Raw genomic sequence first — 20,230 nt, forward strand, 5'->3', positions numbered from 1 at the left:
TTATATAAGTAATATATAATATGTATGATATATTTAAGTAAATATATACATTAATAAAAGATACAACTTATATATAGTATGTTATTTATATTATATGTTATATATTTATATGTTATTTATATAAATAAATATATATTTACCTAAGAAAAATGAACATACAAAGATTGGGAAATGAATATTCACAACAGCTTTATTTGTAATAACCCAAACCTGTAAATGAACCAAGTATCCACCCACAGTAAATGGATAAACAAATTATATAAGATTAATTTTGATAGAATACTACTCAGCAATAAAAGTATTATGTAACAACATGGATAAGACTAAAAAATTGTGCTTAGTGAAAATATCCAGATGCCATAAATATATACAAGTTATCACTTTAAAATAAAGTTCTAGGCCAAACTAATTTACCGTAAAAAAAAAAAAAATCAGAACAGTGATTGTCTCAGGGGAGGTGGAAATTTACTGGAAGGAAGTATGAGAGGTCTTTCTGGGGTGGCGGAAATTGTCTATGTTATTTTGGGAATAATTATAAGAGCACATAAAATTGTCAAAACTCATTGTACTGAACACTGAAGATTTGTGTATTTTAATACATGTTAGTTATGCCTCAATTTAAAAAAAACACATAAACACAGGTATAAACACTAGCCTCATGAAAGAGGCAAGATATTAATAAGGCTTTCTTCTATGGGAGAGCAAAATAAGCGGAAGTCTGTGAACATGCAGGAAATTTTGAGATAGAAAGAAAGGAAGCTGTAATACTTCACCTTGAATGACCTGAAAATTCTAAGGAAGAGTAAGGGATGAGGTTGTCTTCTGGGTGTGTTTACAGGGCACGGAGGAGGGGAACAGAGAATGCATGCATTAGGGAAACAGGAGATACCATAAAAGACCGTAAGGAATGAATTTTCAACACCTCTTACCCCTAATCATGGTTTTGTTTTCCATGTAGGGAACCCATTCAACTCAGATTTGTACTTTTTTTTTCCCCTTTATCATTTGATATATTGGATGACAGTCTAGAGTCCTACATTCTCTACAGGAGTGAAAATTGCTTCTTGGGGTGGGGATGGTGGTAGTGAAAAATAATCATAGACATTACAACGGTTTGTGGTCTTTCCAAGCTCAATCCTATGTAACAAATCTTATTATTGAGTGTTTAATTGGGGAGAAAAATGATAGGAAAAGATATCTAAAAAGGTTCCTTAAAAGAAGTGAGTATAATAATGAAAAAAACAAAAACAAAACAAAACATTGAGAAATACCGGTCTTGAGGAAGCAAAATGCAGGTAGTGAAGTAACTTGGGTTGGCCTGGTCAGGCAGGTAAATGATGGTAAAAGCATGAAAGAGTATCAGTTGATATCACGTGCATTACTGAAATACATCAGATAAATTAGAGATAGGGTTATAAACTATGAACACAAAGATCAGAGAGAAGAGAGGTTCTAACAGTGATCAAGTGCAGGGCCGGCAGGAAAGACAGAGTGGAGAATAGCACCTGTCACGGAAGCTACGCTGATGCTCAGGTCTTAATAGAAGGCAACTGAGCAGAGAGACAAGCGACGAGGTGGCAGGTCATAATCATGACCCCTCTAAAGTGTCGAAAGAGGGAGAGGGAGAATAGCACCTGTCACGCAAGCTACGCTGATGCTCGGGTCTTAACAGAAGGTAACTGAGCAGAGAGACGAGCAAGGAGGTGGCAGGTCATAATCATGACCCCTCTAAAGTGTCAGTGGGAGTGAGAGAGTGGGGAGAAGGGAAGGGAGGACAGAGGTAAGAGGTTAAGCTCAAAGAGGAACATTTCAGAATTCAAGTGCTAGAGAATGACAAAGTCTGCATAATTAAAAAGCCAGCGGCCCGGCCATGTTGGTAAATGCCAAGGTAGAGCATAAATGGGGGACCCTGAAGGGACAGAAGCACAGGAACTTGGTGATGGATCTACTTGCTGAAGAAGACAGCATAGTTTGGTGAGCAATGGAGAGTCACTGCCCTGGTGCTCAAGTCCCTGAGGATGATGGAAGAAGGTACAAGAAATTGTGAAATGGCAGTGATGAGGATGGTGTTATGAGATGCTGGACTGGGCTTTAAAAGAGCAAGGAGAAAGAGCTGGAGAGAAACAAACATGATCTGGACAAAGATGAAGGGGAACAAGTGTAATGGGATTGGGACTAGCGGTAAGTAAAGTTGGAGGGAACAGGTCACTACCACAGGGGTGGAGAGTGGGGAGAAGAATTTCACACTAAGAGGAGGATACAAAAAATGCCCATCTGAAGCTGATATACTAATGTGGTAGTAAGGGTGTCGAAAAGTTTTCTTTATCCATGTGGCTGGCATTGTCTACTCTCTGGGGCTTCAGTTAAAAGGTAGAGAAAAACTACTGTCTTGAATGTATCAACTTCCTTCTTATGAAATAAAAGGTTGTGTGGCTAGTGCCAAAGGTGTGAGGAAATATATCCCTAGCCCTTAAAGATAATGGTTACCCTGATTTCGGTCTCCTAATATTTTTTAGATATTCAATTTTCTAAAGGATCAGACTAAAGTAAATCAAATATATGCTGTTATCAAATTCATCTTCTATATAGTTCAATTATTGGACATTCCATTACATCTTCCTCTGAGTTTTGATTATAAGATTTATTGTAATACCTACATAACATTCATATTCTATTATGTGTACAAAAGGTAGTTTTGGCAATAAGGGAGGTATGACGTGGTTCTTCAAGAAGTTCTTTTTATATTCCATTTCAGTAATAAATACCAACAGCTATTTTAACCGAGCATTCACAGAAATATTTTTCCTATATCCTGAATTTAAATATTCTATTGTATTCTCTTGAGCCATCAGGGACTTCTGTTCTGTTCATCCATAAAAAGTTCATGCTAATCTTGCCTATTTATTTTCTTTCTTCTTCTTCTTCTTTTTTTTTTTTTTTTTTTGACATTTTAAATTCTAAGCAAAGCCAACAAGAATTAACATAAACTAAGAAAGATGGTGGCATGGAAAGCTGCTTCTTATCAACCTCTCACACTGTAAATGTGCTGCACAGCATCATAACACATGAGCTGCAAAGTCCAGTGAAATGGTCATAAAAGGGGCCAGATATATTTGGATAACACTCAGTGAAGTCTACTGCTATGAATGAGTCTAAAGCCGTCTGTCATACAATTCCAAGAATTCAGATGAGTTGCTATAAGATTGCTTGGATGCTCTGACAGAGTCACATCTTATTTAGAGCTTCTGGCTTGGACAAAGACTCATACTTCTTTCAAAGTCAAGGTTATTAATAAACATCTGTGCTGTCCAATATAGTAGCCACAAATTACATGTGGCTATTGAACACTTGAAATATGACTGGCCTGAGATGTGCTGTAAGTGTAAAGCACACATTGCATTCCAAAGATTTCATTTAAAAAAAAAGAATGCACACCAGCTCAGTAATACTTTCAATTTTTTACATTAAATATTAAAAATTATGTTTTAATATTAATCACATGCTAAAATAATAATTTGAATATATTAGGGTTCAAATAAAGTCTATTATTAAAAATTTCACTTTTTAAAATGTTTCAAAATATGGCTACCTAAAAAAATGTAAATTACATGTATGGCTCTCATTTCTACTGGTCAGTGGTGCTGCAGGCTGTAGCCCAGTTTTCAGGTGGGCCACAAGGAGGCAGTAGACTGTGGTGGTTACGGGCAGAAGGGACAGGGCAGATCTAGGTTCCATTCTGTGTCTCCTATTTCCTCACTAAGGGACTTTGGCATGTTACTTATTTTCTCCAAATCTTAGTTTCCTTATTAATCAAACAGGAATAATGATAGTGCTTCCTCTCAGGGATTACGAAATATAAACTATTCACATCTAAAGAGAACTTGGATTCTCAGAATGAGCATTAAGTTCCAGATTATAAAGAAGGTTACAATTTTTAAAAGTTAACTCAATAACTCAAAAGTTAACTCAATGGAGAAATCAATATTGTGTACATCTTAAAGTGAATAAATAGTAAAACATATTAAGTCAAACCAAATTTAAAGTGTTTTTATCCTCTTCTTGTTTTTGACCCATTGCTATGGCTCAGAAATGTATTAAGGTAAGCAGAACTAAAGTTCAGTTATCTAAGTGCTGTTTTCTGGGTCACCTCTCTCTGTTACCTAGCAACATAACCTTGGGGTGATGTAAATCAAATTTGCTGTTTCTTTAAGAGAGATGCAGGGTGGTCCTTTCTCCCAAAAGGCAATTGCATGCCATCAAACAGTTTAATATTATGTAATGTTTGGACTGGAAAGCTATTTGGGCACATGGGTAATGGAAAGTGAACAGGAAAAGGCGTTCAAGGGCAGGGATTCAATCCTGGCTGTGTCATAGCCTGAGCCAAGGTCACAGAAAACCTCTGAACCTTGGTTTCCTCACCAGTAAAATGGGGATGAGGAAGGCAATATATCTCCTAATAGATCGTTTTAAAGATTAACTAACGAATATTAAAAGAACCTTATCTGTAAACTGGAAAGCATTTCAATGTTAGCTCAGTCATATAATCCAGTAGACTGAAATAATGATAAGAGCCACTTGGCTTTATGGTGTAACAGGCAAGAGGAGGTAAACAAGGGTAACTTGTTGGGACCTCTGTTAATTTCTTAGGACCTTATTTTCTCTTCCTTCCTATTCACTGTAAAGACTCATTGGAAGGGCATCATGAAAAAAAAAGGCACTCAGGAAACAGCAAAGTCTTATACAAATGTAAAGCATTGTTGTTGATTTGGATCATCATCAAAAATTGATTTTTACTAAAAAAGAGAGGGGGAAAAAAAAATCCTATGTTGGTTACCCAATAACTCCTCTTACTGTGAAAAGTAGTCAGTGCCAAATTCCAAAATGCATTTTTAACTCACATGTACGAATTTAAGATGTTAGCAGTGATAAGATGTGAATTGAAAAAGGAAAGTTAGAGCATCCATCTTTTGCTCAGGTCTTGGCAAAATGAAACTTATAAGAATATCTGCCATTATTTTCAAGTAGAGCCAAATTCAGCACCATATTATGATTGTAACTGTAGAATAGCATTCCTAACAAGAAATGTGATTTGGTAGCCAAGCCTTTTATTTGGCTTCTATGGATAAAATACTCATCTGTATGATTTTTGAATGTAGCGCTATATAATCCAGGTACCCCAAAAGACATTTACAGGATTTTATATAGCCAGTACATTATTTGGGTTCTTAAGGAGGACATATACAGATGCAACAATGACTTATTAAAACACAAGTCCTTAGAACTTCACATAAAGAAATACGTGTTCATAAAAGTAGCAGAGTGAAATAACAAGATAATGATCTGTATCTAGCTATCTACAATAAGTAGGTCTAATTTTTGTCACGCTGTTTGATTTGCTATTTTTAAAAAGAGCCTCTTAGAACTAAAATATTTTTTCCACCACAGTTGTACACTTGTCTTCATTATCAGTTGTTTTTCTTTTCTTGTTTTTTTTTTTTTTTTTAATACACAATTAGTTTTAATATCACTGTTAGTAGGGATTTGGGCATGGAAAAAGACTTGAAAAAAGCAGAGTAGTGTATTAAGGTGGGTCAAAGAAAATTACAAATTGTAGACTTAACGATAATTCAAACCTATATTGTGCTATAAATATACAAAGAAGCAGGCCAGACACAGTGTCTCATGCCTATAATCCCGGTACTTTGGGAGGCTGAGGCAGATGGATTATTTTAGCCCAGGAGTTTGAGACCGGTCTGGGTGAAATGGCAAAATCTCATCTCTATAAAACATACAAAAAAATTAGCCAGCCATGTAGGGGCATGCCTATAGTCCCACCTACTTGAGTCTGGGAGGTAGAGGTTGCAGCGAGCCATAATCACACCACTGAACTCTAGCCTGGGTGAATGAGCAAGACTCTGTCTCAAATATATAGATGAAATAAAATATATATATATAAAGAAGCACACCGAATGTGTTTTATTTTCTAGTCTATATTCTCCTCATTCTTTCAGTGGCTCCTCTTATCCCATATAGGACCAATTTATTAGTCATACAGAAAGGAATCCAATGGAAGACTTATGTTTCAGTATACTAGGATCCAAATGTTGCCAATTTATCAGTTCTAAAATTTATTCAATTTCACACCAATTGATTTTATATTTCACTGCTTTGCAATCTGTAAATGGTTTAGGATTCAGTTCCATCATTCCTTTTTTTTTTTTTTTTTTGAAACAGAATCTCATTCTGTCACCCAGGCAGTACAGTGGCATGATCTCAGCTCACTGTAAACTCTGCCTCTCGGGCCCAAGTGATTCTTGTGCCTCAGCTTCCCAAACAGCAGGGACTACAGGCATGAGTCACCAGACCCAGTACTTTTTTTTTTTCATTTTTCTTTCTTTTTTTCAAAATTATACTTAAGTTCTGGGATACATGTGCAGAATGTGCAGGTTTGTTAAATAGTTACATATATGCCATGGTGGTTTGCTGCACCATCAACCCATCATCTACATTAGGCATTTTTCCTAATGCTATCCCTCCCCTTGCCCCCCATCGCCTGACAGGCCCCAGTGTGTGATATTCCCCTCTCTGTGTCTGTGTGTTCTCATTGTTGAACTAACTTACACTCCCACCAACAGTGTAAAAGCATTCTTATTTCTCCACATTCTCTCCAGCATCTGTTGTTTCCTGACTTTTTAATGATCGCCAATCTAACTGGCATGAGATGGTATCTCATTGTGGTTTTGATTTGCATTTCTCTAATGACCAGTGATGATGAGCTTTTTTTCATATTTGTTGACCGCATAAATGTCTTCTTTTGAGAAGTGTCTGTTCATATCCTTCACCCACTTTTTGATGGGGTTGTTTATTTTTTTCTTGTAAATTTGTTTAAGTTCCTTGTAGATTCTGGATATTAGTCCTTTGTCAGATGGATAGTTTGCAAAAATTTTCTCCCATTCTGTAGGTTATCTGTTTGCTCTGATGATAATTTCTTTTGCTGTGCAGAAGCTCTTTAGTTGCTTTTGGTGTATTAGTCATGAAGTCTTTGCCAATGCCTAAGTCCTGAGTGTTATTACCTAGGTTTTCTTCTAGGGTTTTTACAGTTTTAGGTCTTACGTCTTACATGTTACATCTTACATTTTTGTATAAGGTGTAAGGAAGGGGTCCAGTTTCAGTCTTCTGCATGTGACCAGTCAGTTTTCCCAACAGCATTTATTAAATAGGGAATCCTTTCCCCATTGCTTGTTTTTGTCAGGTTTGCCAAAGATCTGACGGTTGTAGATGTGTGGTGTTATTTCTGAGGACTTTGTTCTGTTCCATTGGTCTATGTCTGTTTTGGTGCCAGTACCATGCTGTTTGGTTACTGTAGCCTTATAGTATAGTTTGAAGTCAGGTAGCATGATGCTTCCATCTTTGTTCCTTTTGCTTAGGATTGTCTTGGCTATATGGGCTCTTTTTTGGTTCCATATGAAATTTAAAGTAGTTTTTTTTTCTAATTCTGCAAAGAAAGTCAATGGTAGCTTGATGGGAATAGCACTGAATCTATACATTACTTTGGGCAGTATGGCCATTTTCACAATATTGATTCTTCCTAACCATGAGCATGGGATGTTCTTCCATTTGTTTGTGCCCTCTCTTATTTCCTTGAGAAGTGGTTTGTAGTTCTCCTTGAAGAGGTCCTTCACATTCCTTGTAAGTTGTATTCCTAGGTATTTTATTCTCTTTGTAGCAATTGTGAATGGGAGTTTACTCATGATTTGGCTCTCTGTTTGTCTATCACTGGAATAAAGAAACAGGAATGCTTGTGATTTTTGCACATTGATTTTGTATCCTGAGACTTCGCTGAAGTTGCTTATCAGCTTAAGGAGTTTTTCAGCTGAGACAATGGGGTTTTTAAAATATACAATCATGTCATCTGCAAACAGACAGAATTTAACTTCCTCTCTTCCTATTTGAATACACTTTATTTCTTTCTCTTGCCTGATTGCCCTGGCCAGAACTTCTAGTACTGTGTTGAATAGGAGTAGTGAGAGAGGGCTATTGAATAGGAGTGGTAAGAGAGGGCATCCTTGTCTTGTGCTGGTTTTCAAAGGGACTGCTTCCAGCTTTTGCCCATTCAGTATGATATTGACTGTGTGTTTGTCATAAATAGCTCTTATTATTTTGAGATAACGTTCCATCAATACCTCGTTCCATCAATTTGTGATAACGTTCCATCAATATTTATTGAGTGTTTTTAGCATTAAGGGGTGTTGAATTTTATTGAAGGACTTTTCTGCAGCTATTGAGATAATTATGTGGTTTTTATAATTGGTTTTATTTATGTGATGGATTACATTTATTGATTTGCATATGTTGAACCAGCCTTGCATCCCAGGGATGAAACCGACTTGATCATGGCAGATAATGGTGCTGGATTCAGTTTGCCACTATTTTATTGAGGATTTTCTCATCAATGTTCATCAGGAATATTGGCCTGAAATTTTCTTTTTTTGTTGTGTCTATGCCAGGTTTTGGTATCAAGATAATGCTGGCCTCATAAAAACAGTTAGTGAGGAGTCCCTCTTTTTCTATTGCTTGGAATAATTTTAGAAGGGATGGTACCAGCTCCTCTTTGTACCTCTGGAAGAATCCAGCTGTGAATCTGTCTGGTCCTGGGCTTTTTTTGGTTGGTAGGTTATTAATTACTGCCTCAATTTCAGAACTTGTTACTGGTCTTTTCAGGGATTCAACTTCTTCCTGGTTTAGTCTTGGGAGGGTGTATGTTTCCAGGAATTTATCCATTTCTTCTAGGTTTCCTAGTTTATTTGTGTAGAGGTGTTGATAGTATTCTCTGACGGTAGTTTGTATTTGTGTGGGATCAGTAGTGATATCCCCTTTATCATTTTTTGTTGTGTTTATTTGATTCTTCCCTCTTTTCTTCTTTATTCGTCTGGCTAGTGGTCTATCTATGTTGTTAATCTTTTCAAAAATCCAGCTCCTGGATTCATTGATTTTTTGAAGGGTTTTTTTTTGTGTGTCTCTATCTCATTCAGTTCTGCTCTGATCTTAGTTATTTCTTGTCTTCTGCTAGCTTTTGAATTTGTTTGCTCTTGCTTCTCAGTTCTTTTAATTGTGATGTTGGGGTATTGAGTTTAGATCTTTCCTGCTTTCTCCTGTGGGCATTTAGTGCTACACATTTCCCTCCAAACACTGCTTTAGCTGTGTCCCAGAGATTCTAGTATGTTGTGTCTTTGTTCTCATTGGTTTCAAAGAACTTATTTATTTCTGCCTTAATTTCGTTATTTACCCAGTAATCATTCAGGAGCAGGCTGTTCAGTTTTCATGTAGTTGGGCAGTTTTTAGTGAATTTCTTAATCCTGAGTTCTAATTTGGTTGCACTGTGGCCTGAGAGGCTGTTTGTTAAGATTTCCATTCTTTTGCATTTGCTGAGGAGTGTTTTACTTCCGATTACATGGTCAATTTTAGAATACATGCTATGTGCTGCTGAGAAGAATCAACAGAATCAATATTGTGTTGATTTGGGGTGGAGAGTTCTGTAGATGTCTATTAGGTCCACTTGGTCCACAGTTGAGTTCAAGTCTTGAATATCCTTGTTAATTTTTTGTCTCATTGATCTGTCTAATATTGACGGCAGGGTGTTAAAGTCTCCCACTATTATTGTGTAGGAGTCTAAGTCTCTTTGTAGGTCTCTAAGAACTTGCTTTATGAATCTGGGTGCTATTGTATTGGGTGCATGTATATTTAGGATAGTTAGCTCTTCTTGTTGCATTGCTCCCTTACCATCATGTGATGCCCTTATTTGTTCTTTTCTGTTTGTTTGCTTGCTTGTTTTTTTGAGACAGAGTCTTGCTCTGTCGCCCAGCGCAGTGGTGGGATCTCGGCTCATTGCAACCTCCGACTCCTGTGTTCAACTGATTACTGTACCTCAGTCTCCCAAGTAGCTGGGATTATAGGCACATGCCACCATGCCTGGCTAATTTTTGTATTGTTATTAGAGATGGGGTTTCACCATGTTTGCCAGTCTGGTCTTGAACTCCTGGCCTCAAGCGATCCTCCTACCTCAGCCTCCCAAAGTTCTGGGATTACAGGCATGAGCCACCATGCCCAGCCCATTATCAGTTGTTTTTCATCATTCTCAGTTTTTATCAAATTTTAACAATGCTATCGAATTTGAAAAATTAAGTTCATTTAGTTTTCTGACTTCTACTTTATTTTTTTCACTTTATTTCATTGTATTTTCTTGGCATTCATTTATTTTTGTGTAGTGTTTCCTTGATTTTGTGTTCAGGCATATGGATAAAGCCATTCTTACACATAAAACTTCAGACCTAGGATGGCACCTATCAGTTTATACTATATTAGACTGTTCTGTGATTAACTCACTCCAAGGCTTCTGTTCAAATGAGATTTTTTAAAAAGTGCATTAACATGTACATTAGTAAAAAGATTCAGTATCTATGGGAATCTGTAAGAGTCAAGGAGTAAAAGGAAGGTGAAGAAAATGCATCATACTGAGTTACTCAGCAATGGAGACAATCCTGTTAGGTAGAGGAAGAAAGGACCAAGTGAACCATTAGCTTGAAGGTACTGGAGAGGCAGCCACATGTGCCCTCTAGAAGCTAAGAGATGGAAACCAATTCAGCAACCATGTGGATTGTCAGCATTCTGACAAGCACAGATAAACATATTATTACTCTCCAATTCTGGGCATTTTTACCTTTTAAATTTCCATTTCTGATGTTTGTTAACCTGTTTTTTTCTTTTAAGTTTAGAAGCTAAATTCCATAACTACCACCACTGTTACTACTATCATTGTCTGGACCATCACCAACATGCCTAGACTATATTCATAAACACACAAGATGCAAAAGCACCCTTTACTGTAGTCTTCAGTAACTTCAATCACACTATCAACCTTTATCAGGGCAGCAAGTAAAATGCAAACACTAGAGGTTATGTCTGAGAACTATTCGTAAGCACCAAAGTCATCAGTACTAATTCCCACCACTAATTCCAGCAAGCCTCACTTTATTTCTCACCTATAACACAAACTGGGTCGAAGTATGGTTAACCATTTGTCTATAACTTCAGAGAATGCTGCCTTTCCCAAAGTATATTATGGAATATTTGTCTTGGAAAATGCCTTCCCTCCACACACACACACACACACACACACACACACACACACACACACAGAAAAGACAAAAATGACTATCCCACAGTCCCTTCTTGAAGATTCACAAAGAATATTAGCATATTAAAGCTTCTTTCCATAAATAAACAATCTGCTTAACTCAGCATGTTCTCAATTTATCTGACAACGTAACACTTTTCCATTCTTACTCCTTTAGAGACAATCTATGAAAGTCTTCCAGAACTACTATTTCCAGAAAGACACTCTGGGAAATACAGCTTTTGACTGATAAGGAATAGAAACTGAGATGCATGTTACACACTGCCAAAGTCTGAAAACCCTAATTACTTAGCTCCAGCAAGAGGCAAGTGCAGCACAATCAAATGAATGTTCAGAAGGAAAGGGTTTCTTGGAATCACAAGGCCACCTGATCGATGTCCCACTTACTTGAGGAGATTCCCCAGATTGAAAAGAGCCCGGTTATGCTGTGGATGGAGCTGAAGAGCCTTCTGATAGTACATCTTTGCCTCTGCTGTGTCTCTTATCAGTGTTCCAAGGTTGTTCAGCGCACTGGCATGGCGTGGATACAGCCTGAAAAGTTAAAAATATTAAGCTGTGATGGTTCAAAAACTTCTAAGTTGGGCACAATTTGCTTGTTCTTTTTTCCCCAGGTATGAACAGCCAACATGAAATACTGAATTATTCTTGTACTTGAATGGTTTGTGTACAATCTTACTGGTCAACGACTTTTGCAGGTGAAAGTATATAATTAGGGCAAGGATGCACATATTTATAATTAAATAATTCTTAAATAGTACAAGAATAAATAGTATGTGGATCTACCAGGGTTAAAGACATTTAATGAGATTACTTTCCACTTCTTGTGATAGAAAACCCTCCTTGCCTCAGGTGCTAAGTTTCTAGCCTGAGTTTGTGGCCTGGTGGGACCTCTGACCAGCTGCCTGTGCAGGATCCACTATGTATACCAGATGCTGAGCGATCCTTTGAGAAGGAATCTTCATAAACATCTTTAAAAAAAAAAAAACACCAAAAAAACGGAGTTTTGCTCTTGTTGCCTAGGCTGGAGTGCAGTGGCGCGATCTCGGCTCACTGCATCCCTGGCCTCCCAGGTTCAAGCAATTTTCCTGCCTCAGCCTCCCAAGTAGCTGGAATTACAGGTGTCCACCACCACTCCCAGTTAATTTTTGTATTTTTAGTAGAGACTAGGTTTCACCATGTGGGCCAGGCTAGTCTCGAACCCCTGACCTCAGGTGATCTGCCTGCCTCAGCCTCCCAAAGTGCTGGGATTATAGGCGTGAGTCACCACACCTGGCCCATAAACATCTTTGGATTGGAGCATTAGTAAGACTGCCATGACTGAGAAAGGATGATATATAATGTCACCCCATAAAAATAAACTTAATCTCCAAAATGCCTCCTCTTCTCTTTTTTCTATTTTATCTCATTTCCCCCCTCCTACTGCAATTTGGTTCCACCTGTCCCGGTACAGTCTCAGACAGAAAATACTAAGAACTTAGAACACTTAAAGACAAAAAAAAAAAAAAAAAAGGTAAGATGAAGTAAAAAAATAGCATTCCTAATGTTCAAAAGCAAATGTAAAAGAGTATGAGGTGGACATCAGTACATCAAATTTATACTGATTAAGGTAGGAAGGGAACCAATTTATTTCCTAAACTCAAAACTATAAAGAAGCCAAATCCACACAGCTCCATAATTTAATTGCTTTTGATATGTTCAGAGTGGACATAGTTAGCAGTCTGGTAGGTTTGTTCCACCTTTGTCACCCAGAGTACTTTGAATAAGCCGGTAGAGCTGGCTTTTAATGTAGAAATGCCAAGATAATGCCCAAGTAATAAAAACAGGATCTGTACTTGTCAAACCCCTTGACAATAAAATGCCATGCTTGCTCCCTTTTCCATACCTTCTAAAAAGATCAGTTTAATTCTGGAACAGAAAAGGTTCCTATTAAAAGGACAGGGAAGACAAGTTGCACAGCTTTTTAATCTTTGCTCTACCCAGAGTCTCTTAAGTTTATTTGACCCTTCCCTACTCCCTTACAGAGCAGCTATAAACATCCCTCAGAACTAATATTTCCAGGAAGGCACTCTGTAATGTTCCCCTTGACTGACAAGGGCTAGAATCAATTCAAATGAATATTACATCCTCCCAAAGTCTGAAAGCTCTAATTATTCAAAGAAGCTTTGGAGGCTGTTAGGAGAGAGATCTTTAGAGGAAGTCTGGCAGAAAGCACACTGACCCAGCACATGCGCTGTTGTTTGCTTCCCTCTGATCGCATTTAATTAGCACAGACAACTTAAGGGTCTCTCATACTGGCCCCATAACATCCAACTTCAGTTCCTGAGAGACAAGCGCTTGGTGCTTTCTCTGAGATGCCTTTAGAAGATATGAGGCTATGATGAGGGCGAAATAGGTTTCTGTACCTGTTCCTTCACTCTATGCCCAGAAAAGTGTCCTGCGAAGCCTGTGTCTAAGAATTACTTTGGAAGTGGTTGCTGAGCACATCACAGCCAGGACTCGAATTCTTCTAAAGAAGCTTTGGTTTTTGTTTGCTTTGTATGTTCAGCAAAGCACTGTAACCATCAAAAGATTTAAGGGTTGTCCAGTGCATGTGATGAGGTCAATTTCCATACTCCTTATTTCCTTTACAACAAGCAGTAACAGAAAGCATATCTCGGATATGTGTCTTCCTTTTTCTTAGAGGAGATAATTTCTTAAGACTTTCTCTTTTTCTTATTTCTTTAAGGCTCTGAGCCCTTGAAATGAACTTCTGAGGTGAAAACACTAAAGGAAAGGACAGGCTAAATTCAATAAGACCTTCCACCATGGGATCACCCATGTAAGGTGCCTGTTTGCTCTGCAAGCAGCCGGTCATCTCCAGTAAGTTTTAAGCCCAACTTCATGAATTTTATATTCACTCATGACCCCGCTGCCATTTAAATGAACAGTCATGTATTCCAAAGGCCACTGACTACAGAAATGGCTTTCACTTTCTCTTTTGTTTCCTTCAAATCAGAAACAGAATTCAAGTCCACCCTGAACTCTTAAAAACAAAAGTGAATAGTAAGAAGAGAAGTAAAGAGAAACAGAAGCACTATAAGAGGAAAGGCCTTTACTATGCCTTGTGCTCCAAGAACCAACCTGGAGCTGCAGAAACGTGATGCTCAGGAGGGGAACCAACTATAGTCAGGGAAGAGGTTCTATGTTAGCAAAGAGCCCCAAATCCTCAAGAAAGGAGACTGCTGATATTTACAGGGACTCGTTGACTCTATAACCTAGCAAAGCCCTCCACCTGGAAAATGTGTAGCTGTTGCTTATTCCTGGCAATACTAACGGCTTGCTAGCCATTAGTATTAATATGCTTTCTCTCTCTGGGTACCTGAGGAGGCTCACCTAATCACAAGCAAACTTTGCATTATTTATGAAACCAAGCTGAATTTCATTAAAAGGATTCTTAACAACCAGGTCAGAAAAAATATCTAAAAAAAAAAAAAAAAAAAAAAAGATGTAAATATTTTCTTAAAACACGCACTCTACAGCAGACCTATGCAAGGACAAAATTTATTTTCTGTGTTTACTTTTTAAATAAATTTGCGTTTGAATTAACTTGGGCCTAATTCAATCCTGATCTCTCCAGGAAGGGAATTTTCTACTGGAAAGATGAATAATTTAAGAGATGTCTATGTTGCTACATCAATTGTCAGAATAAATTAAGTCCATCTTGACTTTAACTTCTACAGGTATGTTTTACAAATGTCCTGATAGTGGTTATTCCCTTCCCCATCCACAAAACCTCAAGAAAAGATTTGCTGAAGTGCAACAGTGGTGATTTTTCAGGGCTATTTTTTCAGGCCTGATTTTGTAAGAGCACTCACTGGATTTTCTTTCTCACAGTATTCTTCAACATTGAATTGTTTATGAAAATTCTTTTGCTATTTATTATTATTTTTATTTAATTTTTAAAATTTATTATAGAGAAAATGAGTTATATTGTCCAATTGTTCTGGGGTACAAAGAAGCTTATTATTTCCTCACTAAAAAAGAAATGTATGGGGCCGGGCGAGGTGGCTCATGCCTGTAATCCCAGCACTTTGGGAGGTCCAGGCTGGCAGATCGCTTGAACTCAGGAGTTTGAGACCAGCCTGGGCAAGAAGGCGAAACCCTGTCTCTACAAAAATAAAAAATAAAAATAAAAATAAAATACACGTACATATAGGGATGTAGTTCTATGAGTTGAAGAAAAATTTGTGTTCAAGTATTGGGTAGTTTAGTTTCTGGATAAACAATATCCATTTAAGCATTTTAGGGGTTCTTAATTTTTATCTAGTGACATTTCCTTAAGTAGAATTAATAGAGTAGGCAGTCAAGGACTCTCATCTTATCTCTGAAGAATGAATGTCAACATGTTAATAGGAGAAAGTCCCTGGGAAGGAACACTTGTCTAAGCAAAAAATAGAAGGCAGGAACAAGAGAAAATGAGTTCCAGAGGACCTAGGATGTGTAAATGGTACTTTACATTTTTAAAGTGCTGTCTCAGACATTGTCTCATTTACCCTTCAAAACTGCTTAAGTAGAATTACTGTACTATTTATTTTACAGTTGAGGAAAGGGAAACTCAGAGAAATTAAGTAAATAATAGGTTATAAAAAAATACATCTCAGCCACTTGAGCCTAGGAGTTTGAGGCTGCAGGGCGCGATGGTGACATCACTGCACTCCAGCCTGGGAGACAGTGAAACTCCATTTTTTAAAGGAAAAGAAAAGACATCTCAGAAGCACTTGTGTTCTTAAATGTCAAGAAGGCAGTTGGCTCCTGTAAATCTGTTTTCAAACTTCATTTGTCATTCAACATTCAGCAAATAAATTAGAGCTTCATTTTGAATAATTCTTTTCATCTTCTTGTTTCTTTGGCTAAATCACTCAGCTATGCTCTTATAGGAACTAGTTTTCAGTGGCAGAAGTGAAATAGACTCAATAACCAGAAAGTTTGGCTACTCAGAATCTTCACTGCAAAAATTTGTCTTCTGTCATACAAAATAATCATGGTGTCTCTGAAAAGCACAGTATTGTGGAAAGCTATTTGGGATTAACCACACTCAGTAAGTGTGTAAGATTTACATACATGCTTTCTGATTTACCCTTCTTAAGCTTTAACCTCACCTAAAGATCCATAGACATAAGCTGTATGTGAATAAAATCAAGTTGTGAATTTTATGTCAGTTATTTACTTTAAATTTTGTACAATCTATTCCAAAGTTAAGAATGCTGTTTACTTTTCATTATCTGAGTGCCTTATATGGCATTTCATTGTTCAAATAATATTGAATGATGTGCTCTAGCTTGCAATTTCCTTTCAGAGTATACACACCCTGATTTATTTTCAGGGTGTGTATACTTGTCCGATTTTCATACCACACATTAATTTATTTGAGGTTAACTATGCTAAGGTCAGATGTTTATTTTCTATTTCCTGTTGAGAAAATAAGAGTCCAAAAGAAAAACATGACTGAGAAAAACATTCCACCATAAAACCTGAATTCCACTGGACTGAAAAATATACAAAATAAACTTCATTTCAAGAGTTGACAGCATTATTTCCAACCATATTAGTCTGTGGCATATTTTAAGTGCATGGTTCCTTTATGTTGCAAAATTTAAGTCATCATGTTACTAAATTGCACTTGAGTAAAACTGATCATTTGATTAGTCTGCTTGTTTAATTGTTTGAAATTGCCATTAACACCTAGCAAATAAGTTTTACCACTTTCATTCTGCACTGTGCTCCTTCTGATCCATTACAGATAGCCTTGGGGGAAAGCCTCAACTGCAATTCAGGGAAATGTGATGCACTCTTCAAGAGGGGCCAGCTAAATCATCTGACCTTGCACAATGGATGACCTCCAATAGTGATGTAGAAGGGCTCCTCCCAGTCAGTTTTCCAAGACTATGCAGAGTAAAGCCATGGCTCTCGAGTGCCCTTAGGAAATGAATCATTTTAAATGGCTGAACCTGATTCCTGAGAATTTACTGCTAGAGGTTGGGAAGTTTACTGAATTAAGTATTTCTCTATTCCTTTAAATAGAAATGGTGAACATAATTAACCTTTCTCAGAGGCTTGGGGTGAACTTTGGTTTTTGTGGCAGGATAGATAGGAAACTGCTTTGGTGGAGTGGAAAAATAACTGGATTTGGAGTCAGAAGCCATGAGAGGCATTCCAGCTATGTGCTTTTGAATTTATGTCTGTGCTTTAGTTGCTTTCTCTAAAAAAGTAAGCTTAATAACATATTGACCTTCTCTGTGAATAAATGGGCTTCTATGTGAACAAATGAGATGGTGGATATAAAAATATCCATCATCACACCTGTTACACTACATACATTTCATATTTTGGGGTTAGCTGCAGGACCTCTGGGTGGTTTGACTGGCTCCCTCTGTAGCCCTGATGAACCCATGCCAGGTTGAAGCAGCCAGTTCTCCTTCCTCACATGGATTCTTCATCCTCGGAAAAATCACTCTCTTCACTGTTGCTGATAGCTTTCAACTTGCTCCCATCAGTCAAAATTACATCCATTAATTTCTTCATCGCTAACCTAGTGAATACTCAAGTCATTCTGTGTCCATCTGTTTCTCCTATACCGAGAATTCTCAGATGTGAAGGGCAAGTAACCCTCTCCATTTTAAGAATGTGGGAATGTTCTTTGTCAAGCACTCCCTCCAAAGCCTGTCAATCCTTCATCATCTGAAGCAAATGATCCCCATAGGCACCAGAGCAATTTTCTCCAAGTTTTTCCAATATGCTCAAGACCAAATGGAATTCCAGACACGTGTAATTGAAAAAGCTATATCCAAGGTTATAAAGACATTCAAAATCCTGTGTGGCTCCTGTGTGACAGATCAATGTGCACCTGGGATCCTTGTTCCACTAACACTTTCTAGCATGAGTGCACTCTGGTTGATGGACTATCTCAGAGAAGATACAATGGTATATGTAGGAAAAGTATGTTCGTATTCCTAATTAATAACTGCCAAGTAAGGAGATCAAGAGGAGTGGGGAGGAGAGTGGGCACATTTTCAATATCCACCACAGGAACTGGGTATTACTCCTGATATATAAGGGGCAGGAGCTAGGACTGTGAAACATCTTGCAATGCATAGGACAGTTCTGCATAAAGAAAAGTTGTTCTGCAAAATATCTAGAGCTCTGTCATTGAGAAACACTGTTTGTCCTTATGGAGTTGTTCTCTGACTCTAAGAGAACTGTGATAGAGATTTTATGCATTATGTTTGTCCAGCCTTTCTTTTCACAAGCACATATTAAGCACGTACAATGTGCCAGGTTGTTTGCTAAGGGCACAGAGCAGTAAAGAGAAAGCTGTCCTTGCCCTCAAGAGTGCCCTGTGGCAGAAGAGAGACAGGAAAACCAATGGACTCTAATGCTCTGTAAGGAGAGCAGACAGAGCAGTAAAGCTGAGCAGGAGCTGACAGCAGCATACAGGAGGAGGGCAAATGAGAGGTGCCTGAGACATTCACCAGGGTTTTTCCAGGAGACATGATGATTTACTGGGAGGGGCAGCAATAAAGGGGACTGGGAGCGCAAGGGAGGGGTAAGAGCAGGAAGAGGAAAGAAAGGGTTCCAAGGAGAGAAAGCAAAACCAAACAGAACTTGAGAAACTGAAAGGATTTTATTCTGGCTGAAGCAGAGAATGGAAAGGAAGAAAATAAAGGACAAGGAGCAGGTTTTGGGTAGAAGATGACCAGTCGAGTTTGAGGTGCAGAGGGCAATTCGTAAAAATGTCCAACTGGGTAAAGTCACAGATTTGAGGGTCAACTAGCATATACAAGATGCTAACTGAAGCCTTTGGGACTGAAGAAACCCCTTAGAAAGCAAAGATTGAGAAGAGAACAAGGTGTAGGGAAGGAGTAAAGATTCCTGAGAACTCTTCCATTAAGGGTTGGTGGAGGCAGCACAGTCTAAAGAAAGAGCGGAAAAAAGTAAGACAGCATGGTGTCACAGATGCTAAAAAAGAATTACTTTAAGGAGGAGGGAGTGGTCATCAAAGTCAAATGCTACTGAGAGTTAGGTAATCTGATGCCCAAGCATGGTCCATTGGATTTATCTGCATGGAGGCAGCTGGTGACCTTGGCGAGAGCAGTTTCAAGGGTGGGGAGGGAGCTGATGCCAGAATGCAGTTGAGTGAGTAATGAGAGAAAATGAGGAAGACATTGCAACTTTCTGGGAAATTTTGACACTTGAAAGGCAGGAAGGAGATAAGGAAGCACACAGATGAATGGCAGGAGGAGGGAAACAAGAGATGCAGAGCCACTGGTTGGTTTGTTTGATGGTAGGAGCAACTCGAGAATACTTAAATATTAATGGAAAAGTGCCAGGTGAAGAGAAGGAAGCAAAGGATTTAAACAGAGGATTATAAATAAGCTCTGAGAAATTGGAAATCATGGAACCTCGAGCAGAAAAGAACAGATCAGCCTTAGGGGTGAAAAACCAGCAGGGCAGTAAAAGAGGAAAATCTGAATTAGGGTTCTCCACAGAAACAGAAGCAACAGGATGTGTATATTTAGGGAGACACTTTTCTTAAGGAACTGGCTCTCATGATTGTGGAGGCTGGCAAGTCCAAAATCTGCAGAGTAGGCTGGCAGGCTGGGGGCCCAGGGAAGAACTGCAGTTAGAATCCAGAAGGCAGTCTGTGGGCAGGATTTCCTCTCCTTTCAGGGAAGTCTGTCTTTTTCTGTTAAGTCCTTCAACAGGATGGATGAGGCCCACCCACATTCTGGAGGATAATCTGCTTTACTCAAAGTCTACTTATTTAAATGTTAATCTCATCCAAGAAGTACCTTTGGAGGAACATCTAGAATAATGTTTTACCAAATATCTGGGTATCATGGCCCATCCAAGCTGACATGAAATTATCCATCACAAGTCTACCCCTTGCCAATCTAGCACCCAGGAAGAGGAAAAGATAGAAGTAACTAAGGATCTTCTGCTATTGATGGCATTCAGGTTTTACGTTATACCTCAGTTACCTTTTAAAACATTCTAGGT

General features: G+C 38.1%; 1 protein-coding gene across 5 annotated transcripts in view; it reads right to left on the reverse strand.

The window, feature by feature from the left end:
* TMTC1 (transmembrane O-mannosyltransferase targeting cadherins 1) overlaps nt 1-20,230 on the reverse strand; it is a 285,978-nt gene that overhangs the window by 48,501 nt on the left and 217,247 nt on the right. For all 5 annotated transcript variants that reach the window (XM_077953180.1, XM_001101625.5, XM_015151352.3 and 2 more), the window contains one exon: nt 11,582-11,725. In XM_077953180.1, the coding sequence (XP_077809306.1) occupies nt 11,582-11,725 (144 nt within the window). The remainder of the gene's footprint in view (nt 1-11,581; nt 11,726-20,230) is intronic.

The sequence above is a fragment of the Macaca mulatta genome, chromosome 11, assembly GCF_049350105.2.
Source record: "Macaca mulatta isolate MMU2019108-1 chromosome 11, T2T-MMU8v2.0, whole genome shotgun sequence".
NCBI classification, from domain to species: Eukaryota; Metazoa; Chordata; class Mammalia; order Primates; family Cercopithecidae; genus Macaca; species Macaca mulatta.